Consider the following 25,046-nt stretch of genomic DNA (forward strand, 5'->3'; position numbering starts at 1 on the left):
CACTGGCAACACAAATGCTTGCATGTTGTGGTGCTGTTTCCCACATGCTTTCTCGTACGTCATTTAATCTCAGGAACAAACAGGGAGGTAGATGACTTTTTCCCTGCTGAGCAGCGGAGGCAAGAAAACTCGGGTTGAGTGACTTGCCTAAATTCCCACAGCCCGTCTGTGCTGGAGCTTGTGTTCTAATTCTCTGTCCTGTGAGCAGCGGTCAGGAGACGGGCTTGGAGCTTTACATCCCCAGTTCTGTGCACGTGAGGGAGGAGCCGCCGCAGGGCTGGGCTGGTCATCATCTGGGCAGAAGAAGAGCCAGCTCACCACCTTGATCCCCTGCCAACAAGGCAGCCTCCAGCCCCTGGCTCCCACTCAGCCATTCGTCCTGTAAACCAGTGAGCTGGGTGCTCAGCTCAGTCCTGCCACTGAAGGCCTTACAGTGGGGCGGGGCTGGGGGGTGAACACACATCAGAGAGCCACCAAGACAGAGGTGGGTGTCAAGTGCAGGAGAGCTCAGAGGGCCACCTGGGTCAGGAAGGGGCTCACAGACCAGGAAGTGTGTCCTTCAGCTGAAGGACTCAAAGGGAGACCGTTTGTGGGAAGCGCTGCAGGCAGAGGACACAGTGGTACAAGAGCACAGTGTGTTCAGAACCGTGGTCGTTCTGCACCGCAGGCCTGTCACCCCACCTTCAAGTCTTCCTCCTGGTTATGTTCTCACAACACCTCCCTCTGTCGCTCTCTCCTCACCTCCTCAGCGTCCCTGGCAGCCGTGATGGGGGAGTGGGGTCTACTTACTCCGCCCCCTTTCCAGCCTCGGGTCCAGACCCTCCCCGGTCCCTTACCTCTCCCCCATTGCGCCCCTCCTCCTACAGCACCAAGCAGATGCTGGCTGACATCATGCAGTTCCACTCTGGGGACACCCTCAAGGAGATCCTGTCCCTCTCAGCTTCCAGAGAGCAAGTGAGTAGCCAGGCTGGCCCGCAGGTGCTGTCTCATTCCCCCCCACCCCGCACCAGCGCGGCCAATTCCTTCCCCAGGACCCCACCCACAGCCTGCCACAAGCTGTGCCACGCCTGTGCTCATCAGTAATGCAGGCTCTGCAGGGCCCAGGCCCATGCCCTTGACCCCCAGAGGCCCTCAGGCTGCAGAGTCCCTGGAGTCCACTTCCCTCCCTACTCCCGACTGAAGCAAGAGTGAGCCCTGCTGGGACTCCAGCCCCTGATGCAGTGCTAGGGTCTGTCCGGGGTGCGGAGAGGCAGTCTGGGCAGGCTCCCTTGAAGAGCACCAAAGGGCTGGCACCCAACAGAGGGAGTGGGCCGCCTAGAGGCCTGGAGGCAGAAGGTGGTAAGTGTGGGGGGGGCAAGGCAAGCTGGGCCAGCTGGAAGGCAGACTCAGCCAGGGGCTTCACAGAGAAAAGGTGGGGACAGCCGGTAGAGGCCTGTCCCAAAACAGGACAGAAGATGGAAACGCCTCCAGATCCCCTGGAGCCATGACAAAGCTCCGTAATTGAGAAGTCGCACCCAGTGTCTATCTGGGATCCTTTATGCTGTACTTCTGTTGGGTTTCCCTTGGCCACTTCCTCTGTGCTGACTCACAGGCCCTTCTGTCTCTGAGGCTATATATTTTGATGTCCTTCACAAGCCACCCCACCCCAGCCCGCCCCATCCCTTCCCCTGAACCCCCGGCTGGATAGGACCTGCTGGACCCCTCCAGTATCTCTGCCCCCCAGGAAGCAGCTCACAAGCGGCTGATGTGCCGACGCCAGGCCTGTGAGGCCCAGACCCCAGAGCCTCTGCGGCGACACCGCTCCATGACAGCTCACTCCCTCCTGCCGCTGGCAGAGAAACAACGGCGTGTCCTGCGGAACCTGCGTCGACTCGAGGGCCTGGGGTTGGTCAGAGCCAGCGATGGCTACCAGGGGCTGGTGGATGAACTGGCCAAGGTAACCGCCTGGGCATGGGGGGGGGGTGTATGCATGTGCATGTGTGCGTGCATGCATAGTGTTGGCACCTCAAGGGCCTCTGCCTGGCAGGTGCCCACCCAAAGTTATTGCCAGCCAGGAGAAGGCCAAGTGACCTCCAAAGGGTCCTTTTTGAAGGAAAGTTCTCAAAATTAGTCAGGGAAGGGAGTTTTCTTGCAACTTTCTTTTACTCAAAAACAAGGAAACTTGGAACACTTACTTCCCAGTGGGGGAGAAGCCCCAAAGACATCCTTTGAGGGTTTGGGATAGAGTTTCAAGATTGTCTTCCTCCTAGAAAAAACAGCCTTGAAATCTTTCTTTTCCTGGAGATCCTCACCATGAGTTGTTCTTGGGCTTGAGGCTGCCAGTAAGGGTCAACTCACCCGTCCCTTGTCCCCCCAACCCCAGGACATCCGCAACCAGCGCAGGCACCGGCAGCGGCGGAAAGCAGAGCTGGTGAAGCTCCAGGCCACGTTCCAGGGCCTGAGCGCTAAGACCACCTTTTACGAGGAGCAGGGCGACTACTACAGCCAGTACATCCGAGCCTGCCTGGACCACTTGGCCCCCAGCTCCAAGTAGGTGTTTCCTTCCTAGCTTTGAAGGTTATCTATGACCTCTCCTCATGGCCACGTCAACCTTTGCCCCACCCTTCACCAGCTTTGAAAGGGACATCTCACCCCAGCACTGCCTGGTCCCTTCCGGACCCTGGTCTTTGAGTCTCACTCGCCATCTTGGGCTCAAGTGCAGCCCCTCCTTTGAGAAGGGAGAAGTCTTTCTCGGGATCTAATTTCCTTCCTACCAGCCACAGAGAGAACTAGTGTCTTTGGTGTTGAAGAGGTTGTTAGACGAATTCTCTAGGGCTTTTTCTTTTTTTGCTTTTTCGGGCCACACCTGCAGCATAGGGAAGTTCCCAGCCTAGGGGTGGAATCAGTGCTGCAGATGCTGGCCTACACATCTCACAGCAACGCTGGATCCTTAACCCACTGAGCAAGGCCAGGGATCAAACTCACATCCTCATGGATAATAGTCAGATTGGTTTCCACTGTGCTGCAACGGGAACTCCCATGGGGCCTTTTCTTCATCAGGAGTTCTGGAAAAGGAAAGAAGCAGCCATCACTCCATTACACAGCTGCCCAGCTCCTGGAGAAGGGTGTCCTGGTGGAAATTGAAGATCTTCCCACCTCTCAGTATGTGTCTTTGGCGGGCAGAACGTCAGCCCCTTCCCAGGCCCCAACCTGGGGGTCGGACTCGGCTGAGCACCGAGCAGGAGGGAAGGAGAAGCATGGACCCTGCCTTGAAGGAGCTGTTAGGATGATGGGGCAGACAGGCCTCTGCAGAGAGTTAAGGGCAGTGGGTGTGGTCTGGCGCAGTTCTGGACACCCCAGGGCAGAAGATGCTGGGAAAGTGTCCTGGAGGAGAGAACAGTGGACTAGGGCCAAGCAGATAAAAGTGCTGAGATGTGGTGGGCAGAAGTAAAATTGGGAGGAGAAAGAGAGTCCCTGAGAGTGATAGAGGGGACTCTGGCTCTGGCTCTGGGTGACACGCACCACTGCCTGGCATGAGCAGCAGTGGGGCTGTGGCCCTGGAGCGAGGCGGTGGCTCCCCGTTTTGAATTCTCTTCTTGATAGCTTCAGAAACGTGATCTTCGACATCACCCCTGGAGACGAGGCGGGAAAGTTCGAAGTCAATGCCAAATTCCTGGGTGTGGACATGGAGCGGTTTCAGCTTCAGTATCAGGTAAGGGGACCCTCCCGTGAGCCCTCAAGACGCCCAATGGGCTTTAGGTGCCAGCCGAAAGATGGCAGGCTGGCCTTGCTTCCTGGGCCTCGGAGCACCTCAGCTCTGTTCCCTCCCAATCCGGGGAATTCTCATCTGCTCCCGAAGAGAAGGGTGATTGTCTGGCAGCCCAAGCCTCTCTGACCTCGTGCCTGGACACGGACCCCCTGTCTAGCACCAGGAGAGTGGAGTGGGCTGGCGAGGTCAGAGCAGAATTAATACTTGAAGCCCTATCACGTGTCAGGGACTTTACACGTTACCTCACTGAATCCTCTCCGAGGCGCTCAAGCATTATCCCTCTTTTACAGGCTCCGAGGGCTAAAAGGTTAAGAAGCTGGCCTAAGTCATAGGCCAGTGTTCAGGGAAGCAGTCATTTTAAATCCAAATCTTGTTAGCTTTGCTGTTTTGCCTTTTAAATGATGTCAAGCCCTGGCTCTGCTTGAACTGACATTTGGTCAAGTTTCTGTACCTGTCTCTTGGCCTCGGTTTCCTCATCTGTGAAGGGGGTTTCAATGCGCAATGACTATGTCAGGCTCCAAGATGTTAGTGTTTTGTGGACCACCGAGGCCACCGTGAGGACCCCTGCCCCTTCCCTCCCTCCTAGGACCTCCTGCAGCTCCAGTACGAGGGTGTGGCTGTCATGAAACTCTTCAATAAGGCCAAGGTCAATGTCAACCTTCTCATCTTCCTCCTCAACAAGAAATTCTTGCGGAAGTGACCGAGGCAGTGGGTGCTATGCAAGCCCTTCTTACCTCGCTGGATGCTTTTCTCAACACTAGTGCACTGCTCCACGCCCCTGCTGACACCCAGAGCTCGGGACTAGGCAGAGCTCAAGGGGGTCTCACCCTTTCCCTGACTGGGAGGAGTTTGTCTGCCAGCACCGGGCCACAGGCAGAGCCTCTAACTGGGCTAAAGTGAGCCTTGCCTTGGAGTCTGGCTGTATGGCTTTTGAGTCTGAGAACTGCACCAGCCAGGTGGTAGGGAACGAACCTCGGGCCTGCCCTTTGGCCTACGAAGGCTACTGCTCTTGTGTCTGCTGCTGCCTTCTCAATATTTATAAGCACTGCCCCAGTGAGTGGCCTGATACCCCCCCTGCCTCCCTTCTCTCTGCAGACCCCAAAGCCAGGGCCCGGATCCCTGCCCCCACCCCACTGCATCAGCAGTGTGTGTTTCTGCCCTGCTGAATCCCAGGCTGCTCTGCGGCTGGGAAGCCTCACACCCTGCAGCCCCGCACCCTCACCCCTGGCAGACAGCCCTCACTGATGCCCACGTGGCACTGTGACACTGTCGCCCTCCGTGGCGGCCGAGTCAAGATGACCCTCCGTTAACCTCAGATCTCACTCCCTTGTTTACGGTCTGTTTTACATGTGGGTCACTGGGGTATTTATTCCTTCCTACCCCTGCCCTCTGTGCATCCTTAATCAGGGCTTGAATTCTTTCTTTTCGAGCTCTGAGAAAAAGTCCCCATTTCCCTATTCAGACGAAAATCCGTGCCAATCTTTTATATGTTGTCTATAAAGTCACCTTGGGTCACTCCTGTTTAAGATGTCACTGTTTCAGTTTCACATGGTACGAAGAGCCGCCTTTCCCTTTCTCTCTCACCCTCAGGGTCCTTGCACCAGAGCACTGACTCTTCCAGGCAATTTCCGTAGGTCTGCAACCCTGTCTCTGCCACTGTCTCTCTGGTCCCCACATCTACCCAACTTCCATCCCTGTGGCCCTTCTGATTTCATTTTAATAAAAGCAGCCGTCACCCCCGCCTCTGTTGTTAACCCCTTATTTCATTTCCTGCAGAGCAGGCCCCTCAGCTCTGGAACGTATCTTCCCTGGTGATGGGGGGAGTCCTTCCTGCAGCCTCCCCCAGCCTCCTGCCTGCCCCCACTGTGGGCCTACTCTGCCTGCCTGAGCTCATAAATGCTTAATGAGATGTGGCGTTTATTCCTCTCTTCCCTCCCCCAGGGGACAGAGAGGAGGAAGGAATGCTTAGGTTTCGATTCTGTTTTTATCAGCCACGCTGAAGACTAAAGCCAAGAGGAGGAGAAACCAGTCGGAATTCGACTCCACCCGTTTTGTGCTCATTTCCAGCAGGTACTTTTCCTGAGCCTTGGGTGACAGCACCAAGTGTGCTCGAGCTGCAGCGCCTTAGCATTGTAGCTTCTACACTCTGATCGAATCCCCTGTCCATGAGGAAAGCCCCCCTCCTCTCTCCCAGCTTTCAGGAAGCAGGAGGGGATGTCTGGAGGAGGGGACCGTCTAGACAGACACCTGTCCTGACATTTGAACTCCCAAGCAGCTCCTCCTGGGCAGGCGCACCCAAGTTTGCCCGGTGCAGCCTGTCTCCCTGCACTCCGTTCCATTCTGTCACTCAGGATCTGTCTTGCTGTCACATTCAATCTCAGTCACATCCTCTCTCCCCCCACTTAACGTGTCACAGCAAAGACTTCAAGTACTGCCTCGCTCTGGGTGACAGTGACATACCAGTGGATCCCAGTGTCTACACATGATCAGTCATCATTAAAAGTTTCACACTCCCCAAATGGCTCCAACACTATCCCACTGCGATGCTCCCCCACGACCACATGATCTCAGCCTCAGACACTACGGGTAGAAAAGTCACAATAGTTACCATTATTGCTGGGATATTTACATACATTTACTCCTCACAACTCTACAAAAGTCAGAGGTTGCTATTTTTGTTCAACAGATGATGAAAGCGGGGTTCAGCGGGTTAGGTAACTACCCAAGGCTACACAGCTGGTAAGGAGGCAGAAAGTCTTTAAATTCAGGTCCATCTGCTCAGCGTTTATATTTCCCTGCATTTTTCTCTTCTCTGAAACATTTCAGCTTCCTTCAACCCACCCTCTCATGCCACTGTTCCCTGATGAGTTTCAGTTTATCAAGTCTTTAATTTTTTTTTCTTTTATGCTTTTTAGGGCCACATCCGCAGAATATGGAAGTTCCCAGGCTAGGAGTCAAATTGGAGCTACAGGTGCCAGCCTATGCCACAGCCATAGAAACACCAGATCCGAGCCATGTCTCTGACCTCCAGCACAGCTCACAGCAAGGCAGGATCCCTGACCCAGTGAGCGAGGCCAGGGATTGAACCCGCATCCTCATGGTCGGATTTGTTTCTGCTGCACCACAATGGGAATTCCTATCAAGTCTTTTCTTAACCATTGATACCCAACCTGAGATACAGGCACTTAGGTCTGATGGTGGGAATATATACCAGTGAAACCTCTTTGGAGGACGATTTGACATCAACAATGTAAATGCAGCATGCCAGGACAATTCAATGGGGAAAGAATAGCCTTTTCAGCAAATAGTGCTGGGACAACTGGGTAACCACATGAAAAAGAATAAAGTTGGACCCCTACCTCATACCACAGACAAAAATCAAAACAGATTATAAACATAGACATCACAGCTAACACTGTAAAACTCTTACAGGCACGGATATAACTTCATGATTTTGGCTTAGGCAATGGTTTCTTAGGACACTGAAAGCACCAGAGACAAAGAAACAGTAGATTAATTGAATGTCATCAAAATTCAAAACTTGTGCCTCAAAACACACTTTCAAGAAAATAAAAAGGCAACTCAAAATGGAAGAAGATAGGTGTTCCTGTCATGGCTCAGTGGTAACGAACCCAACTAGGATCCCTGAGGACACCGGTCTGATCCCTGGCCTTGCTCAGTGGGTTAAGGATCTGGCATTGCCGTGAACTATGGTGTAGGTTGCAGATGTGGCCCATTTCCCATGTTGCTGTGGCTGTGGCATAGGCTAGCAACTGCAGTTCCGATTCGCCCCCTAGCCTAGGAACTTCCGTATACCACAGGTGCAGCCCTAAAAATACAAAAAAAAGAAAGGAATAAGAAGATATTTTCAAATCCTGTATCTGACAAAGGACTCATATCTACAATGTATAAAGAACTCTTCAACTCAAAAACAAAAAGCCCAGGAGTTCCTGCTGTGGCACAGCGGGTTAAGAATCTGGTGTCTCTGAGGCAGTGTGGGTTGATCCCCAGCCCAGCGCAGTGGGTTAAGGATCTGGCATTGCTGCAGCTATGGTGCAGGTCACAGCTGCAGCTTGGATTGGATCCCTGGCCAGGGAACTTCCCATATGCTGCAGGTGAAGCCAGAAAAGGGGGAAAAAAAAGAAAGCCCAATTAAAGGCCAAAGAATTGGAATAGCCATTTCTCCAGAGAAGATAATACAACTGGCTAATCAGCACATGAAAAAATGCTCGAAATCACCAGGCATTAGTGATATGCAAATCAAAATCATATTAAGATACCACTTCACCCTTACTAGGATGGCTAAAGTAAAACAATAATGTGTTGGTGATGATGTATCTTTCTGTGCTGTTATTACAATGAACTTAGACTAGTTTTATAAACAGGGAAGCCAACACAGGCTATGGTGTGAGGAGTGGCGTGTCCCTTGTTCTAGAGCAGTGCCGCTCAGACTAGGCACCACAAGCTCTTCCTGGCCCAATACTGGATACACGCAGAACTTGAGAGCAAGCATTTAGAAATTCACAGCTTAGGAGTTTCCACAGTGACTCAGTGGTAACGAACCCAACTAGTATCCATGAGGATTTGGGTTCAGTCCCTGGCCTTGCTCATAGGGTTAAGGATCCTGCATTGCTGTGGCTGTGGCATAGGCCAGCAGCTGCAGCTCTGATTCCATCCTTAGCCTGGGGATGTCCATATACCACAGGTACATCTGTAAAAAGAAAAAAAAAAAAAAACAAAACCTCAACAGCCAGCAGTTTTAACCCCTGAATTTAATAATAAAAGACTGAGTTTATATTTTATAGGTCTCACTTCATTTTTCTAGTAGTAAAAAATAGTAACTAGTTTTTATTGTATTCCACAAAAATACCAGCCCATAACAGATTGGAAATTTTCAGATGTCGCCCTTCACTACAGACAGTCTGAGAAGAACCGTCCCACAGGGCATGCTTTTAGTCATATGACAAGAATACATTAGCACCATTGAATTAAACCAGAGAGACTGAATAGAGTAGCTGAGATCATACTATGTATGAAATTTTAGATTCTGCTTTACTCATTTAGCCATGAAAAACCTTTCTCAGTGTCTTTAAATTTTCCTCAAAAACATTATCAATGTCTATAATAGAGCCCATATTGTTCATGTATTTCTTACAATATTGGACAGTTGTTTTCAATGTTCTGAATTTTATATAAATATGCAATGGATATTTTAGGGTATAAGCTCTTTAGGTACATTTCTAATTATCTCCTTACAACAAAAATGCTAAAACAAATTACTAGGTCAAAGAGACTGAACTTTTAAAAAATTAGTCTTTTCCAGATTATAACACATATTCATTGTAGAAAATTTAGAAAATATTTAAAAAGCCAAAATGATAAACATTTGTAACACTTTGATGTATTTTCTTCCAATCATATTTGGTGCGTGTGAAAGAATATTTTTAATTTTATTGAAATATAGTTGATTTACCTTGTGTTAATTTCTGCTATAGAGCAAAGTGGCTCAGATAAATATATATTTTTCCCTCATGTTTTATCACAGGATATTGAATATAATTCCCTGTGCTATATACAGTGGAACCTTGGTTTTTTCTGGTTTTTTTTTGTTTGGTTGGTTTTTTCTGCTTTTTAGGGCCACACTTGTGGCATATGGAAGTTCCTAGGCTAGGGGTAGAATAGGAGCTACAGCTGCCTGCCTACAGCACAGTTGCAGCAACATCAGTTCTGAGCCGCGTGTGCGATCTACATCACAGCTCATGGCAACGCCGGATCCTTAACCCACTGAGCAAGGGCAGGGATCGAACCTGCAACCTCATGGTTCCTAGTCGGATTTGTTTCTGCTGCACCATGACAGAAACTCCACCTTGTTTATCCATCCTATATATAATAGTTTGTATCTGCTAATCCCAAACTCCTAATTCTTCCCTCCCCAATCATATTTGTAATTGAATCACACTATGCATCTTATTCTGTAAACTGCTTTTTCCATTTAACACTGTAAACATTTCCCCATGTTAAATGGGCTATGCCATATTTACTTCATCCATCCACTACAAAATAACCATCTAGAGGCTTGGGGTGTTTTTTGGCCGTGCCCACAACACACAGAAATTCCCAGGTCAGGAATCAAATCCTTGCCACAGCAATGACAACACCAGATCCTTAACCCTCTGAGCCACCAGGAAACTCCTAGCAGGTTAAGTTTTGATGTATAGAAGAATGCTATGTGTTGCAAATCCTGTGTGTGGTGTGGGGGTGGTTCTGTTGCCATTGTTCTCTCTGGGGCTTCTCCTTCAGGGAACTGACCCTCCCTCCCTACAGATGACTGGCGAGGTTAATAGTTAGCAGAACCTGCCTCCCACTGAATAAGACCTTGGGCTCAAGGCTCTAGAACAGACACAGACTCTCCTCCCCTCTGCCGTGGGAATTTGAATTCCAAGGGCGGCACCCAGGAAGAGAAGCCAGTGAAGCTGAGTCACCAACTGGCAGCACCCCGGAGAGACAGCTACCAGTTTCTGGCACTGGGATCCCCAGAGGAGTCAGCGTGTCACCTTTCCCAGGTCAACTCATCTCTCGCCTTATAACCCTGAGTGCTACTCAGCATCTCCCAACAAATCCCTGCTTACTGAAACTCCTCAGCACCATGTTTTATTGTTTACAAAGGTTCCTTCCTGACTTATCTTTGCACGTAAATCATTGTGCCTGAGTTTATTTCCTTGGACTGTACTCCTAGAAGGGAAGTTGCTGTGTCAAAGGGTGGGAATTTTATAAAGGCACTTTTTACATGTGGCCTAATGTCCTCCAGAAAATCCATATCAATTAACAAAGAAAGGTGCAGAAGGTGAGAGAAAACTGTATACCCTACTGGGGCCAGGGATCCTGGGTCCAGAATGAAGCCCAGGAGTTCCCTTCATGGCTCAGCGGTTAAAGAACCTGACTAGGATCCATGAGGATGCGAGTTTGATCCCTGGCCTCGCTCAGTGGGTTAAGGATCTGGTGTTGCCGTGAGCTGTGGTGTAGGTGGAGGACAGGGCTTGGATCTGGCATTGCTGTGGCAGATATAGGCTGGTGGCTGCAGCTCCAATTTCACCCTTAACCTGGGAGCTTCCATATGTCTTGGGTGTGGCCCTAAAAAGCAAAAAAAAAAAAAAAAAGAATGAAACCCAGCCTGACTCTGGCAAATCAACCCAAACCTGTCCTCGTGGGGCTTGCGAAACCTCCCAGTTGCCTTTCTACCACAACCAGCGTAGCATAAGAGGGCCCCTTCCTCTGCAAGGAACACACAGGTTTTAAGATTACAGATTGCCAATTGCCATGTGGTACCCTGGACTGGATCCTAGTCAGGAAAAAGGACATTAATGGGGAAAACTGGTGAAACTGAATAAAGTCTAGAGGTTAGTTAATATGTTAATACTGGTTTCTTAGTTTTGACGTATGTCCCACAGCAATGTCAGATGTTAACTTTAGGGACATACGGAACTCTCTGTACTACTTTTGCAACTTTTCTGTAAATTTAAAACTATTCCAAAATTAAAAGTTTATTTAAAACTGTACTGCACCAATTTATAATCCCACTCAGAGGGCATAGAAGTGTTAGTCTTACCACAACCTTGCCAACAGCAAGTATTTTTAAAAATTCAGTCCTTCAACAAATATTTACTAAGTGCCCTCTATGTGCCAGGCACTATCCTAGGTACCTGGGAGCCATCATTAAACAAAGCAGACATAGACTGTGCCCTCATGGTGTTGACACTGTAGCAAAGGAAGATACTTTAGTGTGTTACAGGTAATAAGGGCTTTGAACAACAAGGATTTACCTTAACAGAACAAGGAACCGCATGCAACATCTTGTAATAAACCATAATGGAAAAGGATTGAAAGATTATATGTGCATGTATATGTATACCTGAATCACTTTGCTATATGCCTGAAACTAACATACTGTATGTCAACTATACTTCGATTTTTATTTTTATTTATTTATTTTTGCTTTCTTAGGCCCGCACCCATGGCATGTGGAGGTTCCCAGGCTACGGGTCGAATCAGAGCTGTAGCTGCCAGCCTACACCACAGCCCACAGCAACGCCAGATCCTTAACCCACTGAGCGAGGCCTGGGATCGAACCCGTGTCCTCATGGATCCTAGTTGGGTTTGTTAACCACTGAGCCATGACAGCAACTCCACTATACTTCAATTAAAAAAAAAAAAAAAAAGAAGAAGTAATGAACACCTTGGAAAAGGGGAACAGCAGATCAGGGAAAACATAGTCAAAGGAGAGGAATAAGGGGTGGGCTCCAATTTTAAATAGGTGATCAGGAAAGGCTTCACAGAGGAGAAACGCTGAAGGATGTGAAGGGGTAAGCCATGTGGCTGGCTGAAGAAAAGGTTTGAGAGGTAAGGTGGAAGGACAAATTGTGTATGGCCTAGTTGGGACCATACACAATTTGGCAGAGACCACCACTCACCCAAAACCCCAGTTACTCTGCTACATTTCCCAGCCCCTTCCAGTTAGACAGTTTGGACCAATGAAATGTGAGTAGAAATGTAGTGAGCCATTTCCAGGTTCAAGTGACAAAAGTCCCACACATGCTTCTCTGGTCTTTCTTTCCTTCATTGGTATCTGTGTCCCAGATGGTACAGCTGCAAGATGATAGAGACTCTATCAGCCTGGATCCCTCCTGAGTGACTCTGTGGAGCAGAGCCTCCCTCTACTAACCTGTTGTGTGACATGTCATGAGCTGAGCCACCACCTGGTGGCACCCTGGAGAGACAGCCAGGCACTGGCTATGTTAAGTTACTGAGATTTGAGGGATGGTCATCACGGCAATATCACAGCCCATCTGACCTGATACAGAAGAACTTGGCTTTTACTCTACGTTAACTGAGTTCTTTTGAAAAATGCAAGCATCATTGTTTAGTTTTAATTTCTCTGATAATTACTTAATATAGCAGACTGTGTTTTCTAAGATGGCCATAACAAAATCGGCCATTCCGCATGCTCTTGTCATGGCATTGGCATTCCTCCCACGGGGAGGTGGCATTTATGTTCCCTTCCCTTGAATCTGGGCAGGCCCATAACCACACTGTAAGTGAGGCAATGTGACTTTGGAAGCTAGGTCATAACAAATGGTATAGCTTCTGTCTGGCAGTGTTGGAAGAATTGCTCTTGGAAGCCTGCTGCCATGCTGTAAGGAAGCCGAGGTGACACAGAAGAGTCAGGTGTAGGTGTTCCAGTTGATCTTCCCAGCCAATTAAACATGTGAGGAAGGCTTTGTGAGGATTCCAGCTATGATCTGTTTGTAACCCTGTAAAAGGCTCTAAGACAGAGCTGCTGGGCTGAGTTAATCAAGCCCAGAACATCATCCTCATCCTCATCATTGTCATTGTCACGGTGCTTTTGTTGCTGTTTTGTTTTGTTTTGTTTTGGCCATGCCCACGGCATGTGTAAGTTCCAGGGCCAGGGACTGAACCTGTGCCTCAACAGTGGCCCAAGCCACTGCAATGACAATCCTGTTCTGGGTCAAGTCCAGATCCTTAACCCACTAGGCCACCAGGGAACGGCAGGTTGAAGTTTTTTTTACACCAAGATGCCACTCTTTGCCAAGCCGGCTTTTTCTCTTTCCAGATAAAAGTGTGAAAAAGGATAAGGTAATGGAGGGAACTCTCTGAGATGTGCCCTCAAAATGGACGCATGTTCTGGGTTTAGCTGTTCAATGAATACACGTAGATATTCAATAAATATTTGTTAAATGAATGAATGATGCTGTCCATGAGAGGTGGGGAGGTAAGGAGATGTTGGTCAAAGGGTACAGACTTCCAGTTATAAGAGGAATTCTGGGAATCTAATATATGGCATAATAACTGTAGACAAGTATAATGTATTCTAGGAGTTCCCGCCATGGCACAGCGGAAACGAACTGACTAGGAACCATGAGGTTGCAGGTTTGATCCCTGGGCTTGCTCAGCGGGTTAAGGATCCGGCATTGCCATGAGCTGTGGTGTAGGTCACAGACACAGCTGTAGCTCCTATTCTACCCCTAGCCTGGGAACCTCTATATGCTGCGGGAGCAGCCCAAAAAGAGAAAAAAAAGAAAAAAGAATAATGTATTCTATACCTGAAAGTTGCTAAGAGAGTAAATCTTTTTTTTTAAGGCTTCACTTGCAGCACATGGAAGTTTCCAGGTTAGGGGTCAAGTTAGAGGTTCAGCTGCTGGCCTATACCACAGCTGCAATAATGCAGGATCCAAGCCATGTCTGTGACCTACACCACAGCTCATGCAACACCAGATTCTTTTTTTTTTTTTTTTTTTTTTTTTTTTGGTCTTTTTGCTATTTCTTTGGGCCGCTTCCGCGGCATATGGAGGTTCCCAGGCTAGGGGTCTAATCGGAGCTGTAGCCACCAGCCTACGCCAGAGCCACAGCAATGCAGGATCCGAGCCGCATCTGCAACCTACACCACAGCGCACGGCAACGCCGGATCGTTAACCCACTGAGCAAGGGCAGGGACCGAACCCGCAACCTCATGGTTCCTAGTCGGATTCGTTAACCACTGCACCACAACGGGAACTCCGCAACACCAGATTCTTAACCCAATGAGTGAGGCCAGAGATAGAAAAGGCATCCTCATGGTTACCAGTCAGGTTTACTTCCACTGAGCCACAACAGTAATTCCAGTAAATCTTAAATGTTCTCACCACACACACACACACACACACACACACTCACATGATGATTGCATAAGGTTGATGGAGGTATTAACTAACCCTATTGTGGTAATCATTTTGCAATATACTCATATATCAAATCATCACATTGTACAACTTAATGTTACATGTCAATTATCTCCCAATAAAGCCGGAGAGTTCCCACTGTGGTGCAGTGGGTTAAGGATCTGGTGTTGCTGCAGCTGTGGCATAGGTCACAGCTGAGGCTCAGATTTGACTCCTGGCCCAGGAACTTCTATATGCCTGGGATGCAGCCAAAAAGGAAATAAATAACTAAAGCTAGAAAAATAACAATGCTGTCCACATTTCTGCATCTTGTTTAAAATATAATCAACCTAATTAAATGCTTTCATGAAATTCACATGCATTATACAACATTCCCCAGAAATACCAATCTATTAAATAATTTTTTAAAATTTTTTTATATTTTTGCTTTTTTTCAGGACCACACCTGCGGCATATGGAAGTTCCCAGGCTAGGGGTCAAATTGAAGCTGCAGCTAGAGGTCTACACCACAGCCACAGCCACGTAGGATGTAAACTACACCTTCGACCTATGTTGCAGCTTGAGGCAATGCTGGATCCTTCACCCACTGAGTAAGGCCAGGGATTGAACCCACATCCTCATGGATACTAGTCAGCTTCATTTCCATTGAGCCATGATGGGAACTCCCAAATAATTTTATTACAAAAGGCTTACAGCAAAAGTTTTACTTTCTTCTCCTCTTTAGTTTCCTTTTCATGAAACAAATAACATATATTGCATCTCAATGCAAAAGACTCAAGTGACACACGTGAAGGTAAGGTAAAACGTATCTGCACCCCATTTTCCCCAGAGGGAAAGTTTATTGATAGTTTGGTATGGATCCTTCCAGACCTTCTTTCTATATATTTGCATTCACTTATATGAACTTTTCGTGGCAAAATGTATTTTCCAAAAATGGCCATGACAACATTTCCCATCCCACGTGCTCTTCTAAAACCTTGCCAAACCCCACCAGGTGGAGGCTCCATCCTCTACTCCACAACCTGGCTAGGCCTCTGTGCTTTCCTCAGTAAAGGGTGACAGAAGTGGTGCTAGGCGACACCCAAGACTAGGCGACACCCAAGACTAGGTCATAAGAAGCAATACTGATTCCCGGATCTCTCTGTGTTAGGACACATACTTGTAGAGCCCTAAGCCACGTTGTAAGAAGTCTAGCCATCCTGAAGCCCCCATCCTGGAGAGACCACAAAGACAGACAAGAGGGAGAAAAATTCAGAGGTTTTCTGGACTCCACCTGCTTGAGGGCTCCCATCCTAGGTGCCAAATATGTGAGGAAGCCTAAACCCTTTCAGAGTGTGACAGCATGAGACCCTGAATGAAAATCAACTAACCATTAAGTAGCTGATTAATGCATGTATACCCAGAGATGCTTATTTGCATAAATGACCTGCTATTACATAGATTGCTCTGAGACTTGCTTTTTTTTTTTTTTTTTTTTGGCCATGCCTAAAGCATGCAGAAGTTCTATGGATCAGGGATCGGACTCATGCCACAGCAGTGACAATGCCAGATCTTTAAGCCACTGTACCACCAGGGAACTCTGAATCTTACTTTTTTTCACTGAGCAACTTCTCTCTGAGACTGTTGTGCATCAGTGGGCTCAGATCACTCCATGTTTTGCCAGGCTGTGCAGTACTCCATAGCATAGATATTCCATAACGGAGCAGAGAGGATTTTCAAACATCTTTTAGCTGTGGCCTGCCTCTTCAAAGGAAATGTGTTCTTGGAAGCCCACTGTTTAAGACAAGTGAAAGAAGGAGTTCCTGCTGTGGTGCAACAGGGTCTCCGCAGCACCAGGATGCAGGGCGAATCCCTGGCCCAGCACCGTCGGTTAAAAAGGATCTGCAGCTGCAGCGTCAGTTTCAACCACAGCTCTGATCTAATCCCTGGCCGGGGAACTCCGTATGCTGCAGGGTGACCAAAAAAGAAAAAAGTTAAAAAGTTAAAAAAAAAAAAAAATGGAGTTCCCGTCATGGCTCAGTGGTTAACAAACCCGACTAGTATCCATGAGGACACAGGATCGATCCCTGGCCTTGTTCAGTGGATTAAGGAACTGGCATTGCCATGAGCTGTGGTGTAGGTCGCAGCTACAGCTAAAATTGAACCCCTAGCCTGGGAACCTCCATGTAATTTGGGTGCGGCCCTAAAAAAAAAAAAAAAGACCTAAAAAAAAAAAAAGAAAAAAGAAAAAAAAAGTTAAAAAAAAAAAAATTAAAAAAGCCACTGGGTCCCATACAGTGCCTCTCACTAACCCTCCTGGAGGCAGAAACCCTTGGAGGAACTCCTAGCTTTTGATGACACTTTTAAAATCACTCAACTCATAGAGGGTCCAAGAATAGGTCACAGCAATGCTTTTCAGTATTTTTCTCTTTTTCTGGGGTGTATATACACATACTATATACACATAAACACACATGTACATATATATAGTCTTTTTAGGGCCACATCCACAGCATATGGAAGTTCCCAGGCTAGGGGTTGAATTGGAGCTGTAGCTGCCAGCCTACGCCACAGCCACAGCAACACAGGATCTGAGCCTCATCTGTGACCTACACCACAGCTCAAGGCAAAGCTGGATCCTTAACCCACTAAGTGAGGCCAGGGATCAAATCCACATCCTCATGGATACCAGTCAGGTTCATTCCTGCTGAGCCACGCGGGAACTCCCTGAGGTATAAGTGACAAGTAACACTATACTAGTTTCAAGTGTACAACGTAATGATGATTCTATATTTGTATGAAAGGTCAGGGTGAATCTGGCTTTATTTTTTTTTCTTTTTATGGCTGCACCTGCGGCATATGGAAGTTCCCAGGCCAGGAGTCAAATTGGAGCTGCAGCTGTGGCCTACACCACAACCACAGCAGTACCGAATCCTTAATCCACTGAGCAAGGCCAGGATCAAACCTGCATTCTCACAGAGACAACTTTGAGTCCTTAACCTACTGAGCCACAGTGGGAACTCCATGATTCAATATTTGTATAATTGTTTACACTGTGAAATTATCAGCAATAATCCATCACCACACATAGTTGCAATTTTTTTCTTATGATGAGAAGAAGGTCTCGGTCTTGAATGTATATTTGTTTGTTTGTTTGTTTTTTGCTTTCCAGGGCTACACCCACGGTATATGGAGGCTCCCGGGCTATAGGTCCAATCAGAGCCACAGCTGTTGGCCTATGGCAGTCATGAATGTATATTTGAATCGCCTCTGAATCTTGCTAAAATACAAGTTGTGATCAGTAGGTCTAGGGTGAGCTGAGATGCTCAGCAGTCCTAACCACCTCCGAGGTGACATCCTTGCTCACTTGAGTGTTCAGGGGTTAGCAGACCCCAGCTAGCTCCCTGATGATCCCTGCTCTCCTCTCTCACCTTCTAAAATGCTGGTGGTGGGAGAGTTCCCATCGTGGCTCAGTGGTTAACGAATCCAACTAGGAACCATGGGGTTTCGGGTTTGATCCCTGGCCTTGCTCAGTGGGTTAAGGATCCGGCGTTGCCGTGAGCAGAGATGTAGGTTGCAGACGTGTCTCAGATCCCGCGTTGCTTTTGCTGTGGCGTAGGCCTGCGGCTTCAGCTCCGATTCGATCCCTAGCCTGGGAACCTCCATATGCGGCAGAAGTGGCCCAAGAAATGGCAAAAAGACAAAAAAATAAAAAATAAAAAAATAAAATGCTGGTGGCGGTTCCAGTCTGGAGTTCTGAAAATCTATCTTTCCTTCCTCCTAAAGACTGGAAGCTGATATTTTCAATCTTTGGCTCCCCTTCTATTCGCCAGAATTCCTCATGGACTGGGGGCAATGCCACCACAACCATCTGTGCTAGTTCCCTCCGTGCCTTTGCAGAACCTTCCAGGGCCGGGGATAGGAAGTTACTGAACGAATGGGCTATAGAGTTCTCACCTTTCCACTTTAAAGATCTGTTTTAGGAGCGAAACGGGCAGAAAATAGGAGTTAGGGCTTGCATTCCCTCTGTCGTCTGTTACCATTATTCCACCTGCTCCAGCAGAGGACTCTTATTTTGGCCCTTTCTCAACACTTTTGCCTCCAACATGACCTTCCCCTGCCCCCTGCCAGAAGAGAGCGAGAAACCGCTAAGATGTTCCACAAACCTCTGCCAGGTCTTGAGCATCCTGGTACTACACTGTCAGATTCACACCACTCTGGAATCTGGCCTTGGTTCCATGTGATCCTTTCCTTCTGCAGGGGATAGAAAGAGAGAGGCTTTAGCAAGGCACCATATGTCTGTTATTTATAGTATCTAATGTAATCTTTGCAGCACTTTCTGAGTATCACTCTTATGTTATCACTGAGGCAATTGAGGCTCAGAGAGGGTCAGTGACTCACCAAAGGTCACACAGCTAGAAATGACAGAGCTGGGGATTGGATCTCAGATCTGCCTGTCTCAGGCTTCTCCTTAGGCTTTTTCTAAACCTGAGCTTTTTTTTTTTTTTTTTCCCACTTTTTAGGGGGCCAAACCCAAGGTATATGGAGGTTCCCAGACTAGGGATCGAATCAGAGCTATAGCTGCAAGCCTCCACCACAGCCACAGCAATGGAGGATCCAAGCCATGCCTTGTAGCCTACACCACAGCTCACAGGAACACCAGATCTCCAACACAACTGAGCAAGGCCAGGGATCGGACCCACATCCTCATGGATACTAGTCAGATTCATTTCCAATGTGCCACAACAGGAACTCCTAGACCTGAGCATCTTTGAGGTGTGCTGTGTGACCATGCTCGGTCTCAGTACCCTTTTCTTTCTCGCAAGCACTTTTTTTTTTCTTTTTTTCTTTTTTCCTTTTCTAGGGCCGCTCCCGCAGCATATGGAGGTTCCCAGGCTAGGGGTCGAATCGGAGCTGCAGCTGCCAGCCTACACCACAGCCACAGCAACGCAGGATCTGAGCTGTGTCTGCGACCCACACCACAGCTCACAGCAATGCCAGATCCTTAACCCACTGAGCAAGGCCAGGGATCGAACCCGCAACCTCATGGTTCCCAGTCGGATTCGTTAACCACTGCGCCACGACGGGAACTCCGTGAGAGCACTTTTAACACTGAATTCATGAATGTAAAGTCCTAACTATGTGCTGGGGTCTCCTCTCCTGTGGTGTCCTGGACCCCTCCAATGTTCCCGTGACCGTGCTCCCAGGGTTCTCTTCTTTCTTTGGCAATAGTGAAACCATTTCCTCCTCGACCCTTGACTGGGCAGAGGCAGGCCTGGGTTAGAATCCCATACCACTTGTTGAATGAATACACATATGTTCCTTAACATCTCTGAGCTTCAGTTTCATCATCTATAAAATGAAAATGAAGGAGTTCCCATCGTGGCTCAGCGATGACAAACCTGACTAGTATCCATGAGGACGTGGGGGTTTGATCCCTGGCCTCGCTCAGTGGGTTAAGGATCTGGCATTGCTGTGAGCTGTGGTGTAGGTCTCAGAGGTGGCTCAAATCCTGTGTTGCTGTGGCTGTGGTGTAGGCCGGCACCTGTAGCTCCGATTGGACCCCGAGCCTCGGAACCTCCATATGCCACAGGTGTGGCCCTAAAAAGACAACAAAAACAACAACAACAAAAATGAAGATGATGATTCTATGTCAGATGGGCCGTTGTACGATGATGAGAAAAGTACATCTCATGCCTTTCAGGGTGTCTGGCATAAAGCAGGAATGAAAACAAAATACATTTATATCTTTTTGGTTTTGGCTCCACCCACGGCACGTGGAAATTCCAGGGCCAGGGATTAAACCCACACCACAGCAGCGATCCGAGCCACTGCAGTGACAACATCAGATCCTTAACTGCTATGCCACAAGAGAATACCAAGCTCATACCCTTTTTACCCTCAATTTTTAAACTCTCTCATGGATCAGGACTAAGGCAGTGTCTCTTTGACCCCTGTGTCTTCCTAGCAACACAGCCTTTCAGGGCAAGTTGGGAGTGTGTGAGATGAAGCAACTTCCTAGCGTTTGCTGAGAGCAGGACGGGGCTGAAGCACACCCCGTTCCCTCTGGAATTTGGGGACAATGCCAAGACAGACCGCAAGAAGTTATTAACCAGTATGTGCAACACATGTGAGTGGAGAGCGATGGGAGAACCAGATTTTGCCAAGCAGCAGCAGGCAGGCTGGCACTCTGCAGGAGGCACTGGTACCTCCACCACGGTACCCACCACAGTACCCACCCCTTGTCACTTCCCTGTCATGGGTGCTCAACAAATGCTCTTTGAATGAAGGTGCTCTTTCTGGATAGGAACTGAGTCAATGGGGGAAGCAACAGAAGAGTGATGACAAGTGTTCCCATCGTGGCTCAGTGATTAACAAACCGGACTAGGATCCATGAGGATGCGGGTTCAATCCCTGGCCTCGCTCAGTGGGTTAAGGGTCCGGCGTTGCCGTGAGCTGTGGTGTAGGTTACAGATGCGGCTCGGATCTGGCGTCACTGTGGCTGTGGTGTGGGCCAGCAGCTGCAGCTCTGGTTGGACCCCTAGCCTGGGACACTCCATGTGCCGTGAGTGTGGCCCTAAAAAGACAAATGACAAAAAAAAAAAAAAAAAAAGAAGAAGAAGAGTGGTGACAACCCTGTACTGATACAGCGGGAAGGCCTGAACTGCTTCCTGACAGACCTGTGAGAGGTGTGGCTGGGTGGGTGACAGGGCTCCAAGGAGAAAGAAGAGTCTTTCCTATTGATGCTTACTTCTGTCAACCTCCAGCCAACCTAGAAATAACTGTAAAATCAAAGAATAAAAATGATGAAAATCATGGATTTGGAGAATAGACTTGTGGCTGCCTGGGGGGAGAGGGAGGGAGTGCGAGGGATCAGGAGCTTGGGGTTAACGGATGCAAACTATTGCTCTTGGAATGAATTTACAATGAGATCCTGCTGTGTAGCACTGAGAGCCATGTCTAGAAACTTACATCGCAACACAACAATGGGAGGAAAAAGTATGTATACATGTATGTGTCACTTGGTCCCCACGCTGTACAGCGGAAAAAATTTAAAAAAATAATAATAATAAAAAAATGATGGGAGTTCCCATTGTGGCTCAGTGGTTAACAAATCCAACTAGGAACCATGAGGTTGTGGATTTGATCCTTGGCCTTGCTCAGTGGGTTAAAGATCCGGCGTTGCCGTGAGCTGTGGTGTAGGTTGCAGATGTGGCTTGGATCCCGCGTTGCTGTGACTCTGGCGGCTACAGCTCTGATTAGACCCCTAGCCTGGGAAACTCCATATGCTGCGGGAGCAGCCCTAGAAATGGCAAAAAAAAAAAAAAAAAAAAAAAAAAAAAAGATGAAATTCAGTAGAGAACTTCAGCTGTGAGAACACCGAGGAGACTTGGAGGATGAGTAAGGGACTCCGCTGCCAGGCTGCCTCTCCTCTGTGGAGTCTCTGACTGGAAGACCAGCGCAGGTTCCAAACAGCCTCCCCATCTATTCCAGCTCCTACCAAGCTTCTACCCTCTGGTTTTTGCACAAGCTCTTTGTACAAGCTCTTACCTTTTAGTGGATGGGGCAAGGCCTTGACCCCTGCTATTACCCAATGAAAGCTGCTTAACCCGGTCTTTTGTCCCCTAGCTCCCACCCCTACCCCTGCCAGCCCTCAAGAGATAGTCTGAGGAGTATCACACAGGTGAGCACACACACAATCCTGGAGAAGGATCAGATACTTAGACTCATTAACACACTAAGTGAGTGATGACTACACCTCTCTTCTGTAACTGTCATGAGGAGGATGGGAGGGAGGGCCCAGAGCTTTGTCCACCCTGCTCCTTTACCCTCTCCCTGCCTCCCCTGCCCCCTATAAACCGTGCCAGGGCCCCCTCCTATGCCCGCCAGGTACATAGCCTCTGGTTGCTTAGCGACGGCCTGCCTCTTCCCTCTACCTCAGCAACCTCCCCTTATAGCTCTCGAGTAGCAGCCGCAGCAGGAAGAGCCAGGCTGGACCCGACAGGAGCTGCTGCCGCTGCTGCTGCCGCCGCTGCTGACAGGGAATGTGTGGGAACAAGCCCCCAAATAGGCCCAAGTGTGAAACCCAAGGTTCTTTTTTAACACTCAGGTTCCACACTGACTTTTGGAAAGTTCTGCCATGCTCCCCTGTCTCCAGCTGCTGCTTCCTCCTCCCCGCTGGGCATGTCAGCCACTGCCCTGTGGGGGTCTCTCTGCCCTGGGTCGCTGCCTCCACCCAGTGTGGTCTCCTCCTCTCTTGGAGCCCAAGACCCCTTGTCTTTTGTCATCATATAACTCCACATCCACGTGGCCATCCAAGGCTCTCTTTCAGCCCCTCCTGAGCAGCTACAGCTCCTATTCGACCCCTAGACTGGAAACTTCTATATGCTGTGGGTGGGGCCCTATAAAGCAAAAATAAAACATAAAAATAAAAAGTTGGTCACTGTGAGGATCCCACATGCCCTAGCAACCATGACCACACCCCTTGTTCCCACCTTTCTAGGAAAGGCCTGTGGTGGGAGGGGTTTGGCCCCCAGGGAAATTCAGCTTTCTGCCCTCAGCTTGTCCTGGGCTTCAGTTTCAATGGAAACTGACACTGGTCTTCTGGCCAACTAGAAGAGGATTAGGGCCAGGAAAAAAAAAGTAAGTCTTTCACACTGCCTTCTCTCCATCCCATCAGCTATACATACTGTCAGAGTCCCCAAGAGAAGCTCCCGAAGAGGCTTGGTGCCTGCAGTGGACAGGAAGCTGCCCCACCCAGAACGGTGCTTCCCAGCGTCCCTGTTGATAGAGTGCCCTCCCAGAGCACAGCGTCCATCTCCCTGTTTTGTTCACCTGACCTGACCTCTTTACTCCCTGCCACCCCAGCCCTCTCGGTGGTCGCTGATGCTTGGGTCTGACAGTATTACCTGCAGATTAAGAACCAGGACTAGGGAGCAGTCAGTAAGGAGGAGGCTGAGAGGAAGCACTTCCCAAGTAAAGGAAGATGGGGGTGGAGCCCAGCTCCCAGGCAAGGCAGGGTTGGAGGGATGCTGAAATGAGGGCATGAGGAAGGTTTAGGGAGGGAGGCCTGGATTCCGTCTTCTAGCAGAGGAAGCCAGCAAACAGCAGATGGAACTTTCAGGCAGGAGGCAGGACCGAGTGACCTCACCCAAACCCTGTGGTCTGCTGCTATTGCAACCTGGCCAGTCTCCCAGCTCTCCTGGGTCCCCAAGTAGGAGAGCTTTTTATAGTTCACTCCCCAACTTGGGTTTGAATAATTAAACAAGATGGACAGAAATAGCAGCCGGACAGCTAAGGCAGGTTATTTTGGGGTTTTCTGGAACACAGAGTGCCCCTGGGAGGGCCTCCCACCCCTGTAGGGGGCGGAGTCAGCAAGAAGGCTGTCCGGAGACTTCTGTGGGGGATACCCACCACACCTACCCCCTGCCCCAGGGTTCCCTGGATTGACGGGGTTGCTCTCAGCTGAAGGAGGGTCTCACCGATTCTTCCTGGTCTTCAAGGAAGGAGAGGGCTCTCGCTGCCCTCTGCTCATAGCTCCTCCCCTGGCAGGAAGTCCCTTCTGTTGTCTGTCAGCCCTTCTACTTCAGAGATGGTGACAGATATTGAAAATCAAATTGATAAGCAGCTACGAGACAGGCTGAACCAGGATGAGGTGGCTACAGCTTCTCTGGCCAAGGAGCTGAAATCAGGTGATAGGAGGTTTTGGGTACCTCTCACCCCGCACTATAACTATTAGGAAGCCATGGAGGGAATGAAGGTGGTGGTGGGAGATGGGAGGAAGAGTGGGGGAGAGAATTGTTGGGGATAGACTAAGCTCCAGGGAAGAAAAGGCTAAAGATGGACTAGTGTCTGGGCTGAGACTCCCATGGAGCAAGAAGCTCCCCTCTTCTGGCTCCCCAGTGTCGGTCCTCTGTTCTTGACAGGTGCCCAGCCTGGGTTTGCTGGGACAGGGTTTTAGCAGCTGAGCGGGAATGGGGAGAGGCGGGGAGGCCCCCCTCAGGTCTCCGTTGCAGACCAATCATTTGTGGCTTGTTTGCATAATACTTTTGGTTCAACCGCAGAGATTAGGGCCTCACCCCAACACTACCTTGAGGCTCTACCACAGAGCTTAAAACCCGAGCACTGGAGGGAGTGCTTGTAATGTATTCTGCCTTTGGGTAACTACTTCAGGGGGTGGGGTTGGAGGTCAGATTTCAGGAAATACTGAAACCATTCATTCATTCATGTTTATTCATTCAACAACCATTTTATTTTTTTAAATTTATTTTTGTCTTTTTAGGGCTGCGGGATATGGAAGTTTCCAGGCTAGGGGTCAAATACGACCTGTAGCTGCCGACTTACACTGCAGCTCACAGCAACGCCAGATCCTAAACCCACTGAGCAAGGCCAGGGATCGAACTCGAATCCTCATGGATACTAGTGGGGTTCGTTACTGCTAAGCCACCACAAGAACTCCCAACTAACATTTTAAAAGCACCAACTATAAGCCATGCATTGTGTTGGTGCTGGGAATAAATCAGTATGGCAGGGCTCTTGCTCTCAAGAAGCTCAAAGTTTAGTGGGGGAGATGGCCATTTTAAAAC

At 48.8% G+C, this 25,046-nt stretch overlaps 1 protein-coding gene and 1 long non-coding RNA gene across 6 annotated transcripts in view; one reads left to right on the forward strand and one right to left on the reverse strand.

The window, feature by feature from the left end:
- Positions 1–5,490, forward strand: part of IQGAP3 (IQ motif containing GTPase activating protein 3) — a 60,885-nt gene extending 55,395 nt beyond the window's left edge. For all 3 annotated transcript variants that reach the window (XM_021089671.2, XM_013996957.3, XM_085022717.1), the window contains exons 33-38: positions 867–954; positions 1,724–1,936; positions 2,363–2,529; positions 3,040–3,141; positions 3,583–3,691; positions 4,335–5,490. In XM_021089671.2, the coding sequence (XP_020945330.1) occupies positions 867–954; positions 1,724–1,936; positions 2,363–2,529; positions 3,040–3,141; positions 3,583–3,691; positions 4,335–4,448 (793 nt within the window). In that variant the 3' untranslated portion in view covers positions 4,449–5,490. The remainder of the gene's footprint in view (positions 1–866; positions 955–1,723; positions 1,937–2,362; positions 2,530–3,039; positions 3,142–3,582; positions 3,692–4,334) is intronic.
- Positions 148–24,071, reverse strand: LOC106510129 (uncharacterized). 3 transcript variants are annotated; one of them, XR_014844041.1, is made up of 4 exons: positions 23,943–24,071; positions 18,627–18,714; positions 2,965–3,044; positions 148–293 (listed from the first exon to the last, which is right to left on the reverse strand). It is a non-coding gene; the product is annotated as an uncharacterized LOC106510129 (long non-coding RNA). The 3 variants fall into 3 exon arrangements; XR_014844042.1 differs by lacking the exons at positions 148–293; positions 23,943–24,071 and adding an exon at positions 21,141–21,243 and having other exon boundaries at positions 2,960–3,044; XR_014844043.1 differs by lacking the exons at positions 148–293; positions 2,965–3,044 and adding an exon at positions 16,304–16,427.
- Between the last annotated feature and the right edge of the window lie 975 nt (positions 24,072–25,046).

This window comes from Sus scrofa, chromosome 4 (assembly GCF_054392235.1).
Source record: "Sus scrofa isolate SSC_HxYL_T2T_F1_AM1 chromosome 4, Sscrofa_HxYL_maternal_Yorkshire_Landrace_v2.0, whole genome shotgun sequence".
NCBI lineage: Eukaryota > Metazoa > Chordata > Mammalia > Artiodactyla > Suidae > Sus > Sus scrofa.